The 6286-nt window shown below is 56.9% G+C and overlaps 1 protein-coding gene across 6 annotated transcripts in view; it reads left to right on the top strand.

Annotated features, from left to right (window-relative positions):
* TEX264 (testis expressed 264) overlaps nucleotides 1-6286 on the top strand; it is a 30741-nt gene that overhangs the window by 8897 nt on the left and 15558 nt on the right. For all 6 annotated transcript variants that reach the window (XM_010851784.1, XM_010851780.1, XM_010851783.1 and 3 more), the window contains one exon: nucleotides 4541-4762. In XM_010851784.1, coding sequence (XP_010850086.1) covers nucleotides 4541-4762 — 222 coding nt within the window. The remainder of the gene's footprint in view (nucleotides 1-4540; nucleotides 4763-6286) is intronic.

The raw sequence follows: 6286 nt of genomic DNA, 5'->3' as shown, positions 1-6286 counted from the left end.
CCCACCCACCCACTTATGCACTTCTGAGGGCCTTATGCCATGAAGACTTGATGCTTTTAGGTACTCTGCTTGCCTGTGGCCTGGCCTTCTGCAGATGTCCTGGGCCATGTGAGAAGGTGCAATGTGGGGAGAAACCATTATGCAGGCCATTCCGCCCTGTGCTCAGTCATTGAGTCGTCTCTTTGTGACCCCGTGGACTGTAGCCCACCAGACTCCTCTGTCCATGGGATTTTCCAGGCAAGAATAATGGAGTGAGGTACCATTTCCTACTCCAGGGTATCTTCCCGACCAGGGATTGAACCCGCATCTCTTCCATCTCCTGTAGAGGCAGGCAGATTCTTTACCCCTATCGCCACTTGGGAAACCCCAGGCCATTCCTCGGTAAGGCCTATTTCTTGGGCTCCCCAGTGGCTGTGGATTGTATGTGGCATGGGCCTGGAGTCAGTCTGCCTGGGTTTGAACCCTGATGCCAACATTGCCTTGCTGGATGCCCTTTGCTGAACAGCTTTACTCCCTGGGTCTCAGGGATATAATGAGCTGATGCCTAGAAGGCAGCAACTGAGGCCAATGGTGAGCACCTTGTCAGATGCCAGCTGACATCCTTAGGATTATGCTTGGGGGTGAAAATAGAAAGGCCCTGAAAGACTTCTAGGTGGGAGCTCCCAGCAGCCCCTGGACCCCCCCTCTGGATGGTGGCATCCTACTGACTTCCCTCCCCTCAAGCCTGAAGTGTGGGTCCTGTGCTCTGACCCGGTTGTCTGTGTCACCCATTTCCTGCTTAGTGCCAGTTCCACCGTGCCTTTGGGCCTGAGCTTCTCAGGGAGGTTGGATCTGGGGGCTTGTCATGTTGACCTGCAACGCCCAGGAGAGTACGAACCTACCATTCACCCTCTAGTAATGGACAGGGGTGGCTGATCTCTTCTACAGGGGGCACCCGTGCAAGTGAAGGGCCTTGCCCCACTGCTCCCATTCCCTGGCAGCTCTGGGCTGGGTGGGCTGGCCAGGAAGGAGTTTAGGAAGCCTTCTGGGCCTGGGCCTGGTGGACAGTGCGGCTGTCCCAGTCAGCTTATGCAGGCTAGAGACCTCAGGCGGGCCGTTCCTATTGATCCTGAGGGCTGGGTTTGGTCTGGGCTAGCTGAAACCATTTTTCCTCCCTGGATCCTGAAATTTATTGATCTTGTCCACTTTCCAGATTCACTGAGGTCCTGGCCAAGCAGGGACTATCTCTTCACTGATATCACACAGCAGGGTACTGCAAGGCCTTTCCAGAAGGGGCAGTGGGGTCAGATTGTACTCGAAAGCTGTAGGCTCCAAGCCCTTTTCTCACCGGGCTAGGGCTCAGGAGGCCTCACAACCTGAAGGAGGTGCTCTGGGATCTCTTTCCTAGCACTTGTGCTCTGAGGGCAGATTCTGGATGGGCCCCTCACTTAGCCAAGTTGGTGGTGGGTCTGGCCGCCACCCTGTCTCCCTGGTATGGTTCCTTGCTGGTGCTAGTTCTGAGCACCAGCTCTTGTTCTGAGCTTAGCTACCCAAATGATCCATACGGGGAGGAAAGGGAGAAGGCCTTTAGACCTGGAAGGCCCAGACTGCCCTCCGAAGGTCAGGCCCAATAAGGATACTGCATTGAACCACGGGGGGTGGGATTTCCAGCCATCAGGACACTCCTCCTCTTTGGGCCTTTGACAGCCTCAGTGAGCCATTCCCCTGAGGGAAGGCCTGGGCTGTCCTGGGAGCCCAGGAAAGCCTTCCCCTGCTCTGAGACCAATCTTGCCACTGCCCAGCTGGTCTTAGGACCTGTCCTGTCTCTTCCTTGCTGGTGCCTGGTTCAGCTGGCTCCCAACTCCTCTTGGTATGGGGCTGCTCAGCAGGTGGTGGGCGTGCTGGGTAACTTCCTAGGCTGCCCCTTAGCCCCTCGGACAGGGGAGGGGCAGGAAGTTTTCTCACATAGAATTGAAAAGGTCCCTAGGCAGGAAAGGAGCACTTGTGCCCAGGATTTCAGGAGCTCTGTCTCCTTACTGGCTGCCTCCCTCCCAGATGACAAGAGTTCCTCCTTTATCAAAGTGGAGGGAGCAGAGGTTTGCTCATGATGCAGAGCCCATATGTGCATGTGTGTGCATGTAGGCATACCTGTACTGTCGCTGAAGAACTTTCCTTCTGCCTGGAGGTCTGGAGTGGTGGGGAGAGGGAGAGGCCACCGATTACAGGCAGCATGAGACCTGTTCCCTGCAGTGGACATTTGGGGGTCAGAGAGGAGGGAATGCCCAGCGGGGAGCAGCAGAAGCTTTCAGAGGAGGGTTGAGCTGAATCTTGAAGGATGGGGGAGTTTCCCAGGCAGAAGGGACTCAGAAATAGGGTTAGGAGGACATTCCAGGCAGAGGAAGTAGCCTACGCAAAGGGAGGAAGCATGGGAGGATGTGGCATGTTTGGCGAGCTGCAAATAGTTCCATGTGGGCATGTGTGGGGGTGTGGTGGGAGAGGAGGCTGGCAAGGCTGGCTGGCCAGAGCCTGGATTTGTCTCTCCCTCTGCCACTCAGATGCTTAGTGGGCGCCTGCCCACCTGGGTTTCAGCCCCTACTCAGGGCTAGGGATGCAGAGAAGGAGTGCTCGGTGAGTGTATGGACAGAGCCGGGCAGTGTGTACACAACACACCGAGTGTGGACTGCTCTGAGACAGCCTTGCATGTGGGCCTCAGGAGTTTCATCTTAGATAGAGGTGAATTGGGAGGATCCATTGAGAGGTGCTAAGCAGGATGATCACAGTGTCCTGGTGCCTTTGGGGGGCTGAGGAGGATTGGAGCTGGAGCCACTGAGGTGATCAAGACTGTGGGGCCCAAACCCAGGTAGGCCAGGGGCTGGAGAGGGGACTGTCAGTTGGTTTTCCATCCATTTCTCTGTTTAGCCTGTGGTAGATGTTTCTTTTGTAAGGCATAGGTCACTAGGTTAGGAACATGAAGATGGGCTTCGGCGCAGGCACAGTCCTTTGGTCTGTCTGAGACCTGCCCTCTGTAGCCGCCTGGCATTCTAGCCATCCTCAAGTCTTGGGTGTGAATGGAGCAGTTGCACCATCTAGAGACAAGAGGTGGTATTGCAGCAGTCTCAGCTCTGGAGACGGTGGCAGACGCGTTGGGTTGAGAGAAGTGATGCAAGGTAGACTTGAGGCAGGCAGCAGTTTACAGCACGGGGCTGCCGTCGAGCCACCCTGGTAAGGCTGTCCAAGAGGGTGTTTGGGCCTGAAGGATGGGCGAGGAGGAGCTACACGTTCAGAGGTTTGGGTAAATGGGCATTCTAGGCCAGTGGTTACCTCTTGTTTGGCCTGTGTCATAGCTACTATAACTGACAAGCAGGGAGCACTTGTCATGTGGACCATGACAAGTGCCAGACCATGCTAAGGCCTCCTGGGAAGTGTCTCATTTAATACAGTTCTGTAAGTTGTTATCTAGGCAGTGGGCTTCAGGAAACCAAGGGACTCATCCAGAACACAGGACTCGAGATTCACACGTGGGCCTCCCTCTCTCCAGAAGCTGTGGTCCTGACCACTGCCCCATATTGCCTGCCCCCGAAGCCCTGAGCTATGCCTAATGACATAGGATTTAAGGGAACCAAGCTGCAGAGAGTTGGGGTGACCCCCAGGGACTATGCAGAGGTGGGATTCAGTGTCCACTTCAGCCAAAGTGACACTCCAGGGTCAGGGCTGATTTGGCCAGAACAGAAAGGTGGGGCAGGGCTGAGGGTCCCTTAGGGGACTGTTGACCGGGCCTGGAAAGGGCCATCAGCGGGCAGAGACAGGCAAACATGACTCCATGGTACTGGGATGGCAGGCTGAGGAGAGTGAACGTGCAGGTAGAAGGAGTTTAAACGGAGGGGTTAGTGGGCCCCGAGGAGGGCCTTCTGATCAAGGGAAACCCGGGACAGAGAGCCCCAGGTCTGGGGGCTGGTGTAGATTCAGGAGGCAGGAGGTGAGACACACCGGGGGCCCCTTGATGCCAGGAGGAAAAGCAAGTGCTGGGTTTTGCAGGCCTGGAGTCAACCCTAGGAGGTCTCAGAGCCTGGGAGCCCTTATCTGGCTGCAGTTTGTGGGAGCCAGGGGAGGGAGGGGAGCAGAGCGCAGTGAGGTATAGGTACTAGGGGCCCAGAGAGGCTTGGAGGGAACCAGCATTCTCAGCCAAGAAGGGGCTTGGGAAGTGGGGCAGGGTTTAGGAAGGGGCGTGGGTTGGAGCAGAGGTACGGAGGCCCTGGTGATGGGGGCCAGCCCTGCCTGAGACCCTAGGGCCGAGGATCTCACTCTGCTTCCTGACCAGCGCTCCTGTGGCTTCTTTGCAGCCAGCAGGGGCCTGCCCTGGGCAGTGGAGGATGGATGAGACAGGATGCCACAGGCCTGGGTTTCAGCAGGAAAACTGTCAGCTCCATTGTGGGGTCTGGGCTGTGTGGCTTGTTGGAGCTGGTAGCTCCCCCATGCCCCAGCTGGCCCAGAAGCCAGGATGCAAGAGGCTTGTGGGCCTCCTTCCTTCGCCAGCCCTGACACCCCTGCTCTGCCTCCCCAGGTGCCCCCTGAAAAGTGCCGCTGTGCAGTGGGCAGCATTCTGAGTGAAGGTGAGGAGTCACCCTCCCCTGAGCTCATCCGACTCTATCAGAAATTTGGCTTCAAGGTGTTCTCCTTCCCGGCGCCCAGCCATGTGGTGACGGCCACCTTCCCCTACACCACCCCCCTGTCCATCTGGCTGGTTCCCCACCGGGTCCATCCTGCCCTGGATGCCTACATCAAGGTGAGACACAAGTCTGGTGTGTGTGTGTGTGTGTGTGTGTGTGTCAAGGTGAGGCACAAGTCTGGTGTGTGTGTGTGTGTGTGTGTGTGTGTGTGTGTGTGTGTCTGTGTGTGTGTGTGTGGACAGCCAGTCCTTTGAGTGGGAGCTGGGAGGCCTGCCTCGCCTGAGGGGAAAGGTGGTTTGGGGAGGGTGGCACCTCACGGAGCAGGTGCCTGTGGAGCTAGGAAGACGGGCAGAGGCTACCGACATTTCTTCTACACACCCAAGACCTTGTGGGCCCCAAGCATCTCCCAGGAGCTTGGGGAATTTGTTCAGAAATCCAGCCTTGTCCTTTAAGCTCTGACTTGGACCAGAGACATCCTTAGTGTTCAGCTCCCACTCCAGGCCCACCCTGCCCCATCCTGCTGGAGGCTCGCAGACCAAGGCCCCGAGACAGACTTTCCCTTCTGTAAATTCCTCCTCCTTCTCTAAAACATTTGGAAACTTGGGTGCTAGGGAAATGACCCCGATTTGGGCTTGGAAGTGATGGCTTATTCATCTGTTCGCCTTGTATTTGTTGAATGTCTATGCCAGGTGCTATGCTGGACGTGGTGTGAGATCCTGGTGTGTGAAATAGGTGTTCACAGTGAGGCGGTGGAGATGGGTGATAACGTCAGACAAAAGTGGGGTGTGTACTAGCAAGGAGGAGGATGAGAAAAGGGAGGAGACCAAGTGAACAGTGGTCAGGGATGGCCTCTCGGAGGAGGTAACGTAACGTCTCAGGGAAAAATCCTAGAAGAGCCCTTGAAGGGGTGGTAAGAATGTTCTCAGCAGAGCAAGGATGAAGAACATGGGTTTGCTCTAAAGACGGTGGGAAGTCTGTACAGCGTTCATCCGGGTCCCAGGTTGTGGCTCATGGGGGCCGGGCGGAGGTGCTTAGAAGCTCTTACGAGTCCTGCCGTGCATGGTGGCAGCTTGGGCTGGGGCAGTGGCTGCGGGGATGCAGACAAGGGTGGAGATGTGCAGTCTGTTTTTGGAAGTAGAACTGTTGACTTTGTGGGTGGGTTGGATTGGAGGGAGGAGGAGTGGGAGAGTCACGCCACAGTCCCCTCTGGCCAGGGTGGGTGGGTGAGCGCATAGGGTGCTCTCCGCTGATGTAAGAGAGGCGGAGGGAGGAGGTGAGGGGCAACCAGCTCTGTGGGCTCTGTCGGGGGGTCTGCCTGGGGGACATCCCAGCCGGGGTGTGGGTCTGCCCTGATGTGTGGAGTCTGGGGTTCACAGAGGGTTGGGAACAGAGGGTGGATATGTTTGGCGACATGCGCCTATTGACAGCATTGCCCCGGAGGACGGCCGTGGCAGTAGAGGGTGTGCAGGGGGCAAGGCCAGCATGGCCAGGGTTGGGGAACAGGAGGACAGAGTTGACAGGAATGTGACCCTGGCGGTTTGGAGAGAACCTGGTGGCTTGTTGTTCTCCAAAGCACCTTGGGAAATGACACAGGGCCTTGGCGATGGACGGTGGCGGGGGAGGGGGGCTCAGACACGTCC

Source organism: Bison bison, unplaced genomic scaffold (genome assembly GCF_000754665.1).
Source record: "Bison bison bison isolate TAMUID 2011002044 unplaced genomic scaffold, Bison_UMD1.0 scf7180017864304, whole genome shotgun sequence".
Taxonomy (NCBI): domain Eukaryota; kingdom Metazoa; phylum Chordata; class Mammalia; order Artiodactyla; family Bovidae; genus Bison; species Bison bison.
This window is presented reverse-complemented; position numbering and strand designations above follow the sequence as displayed.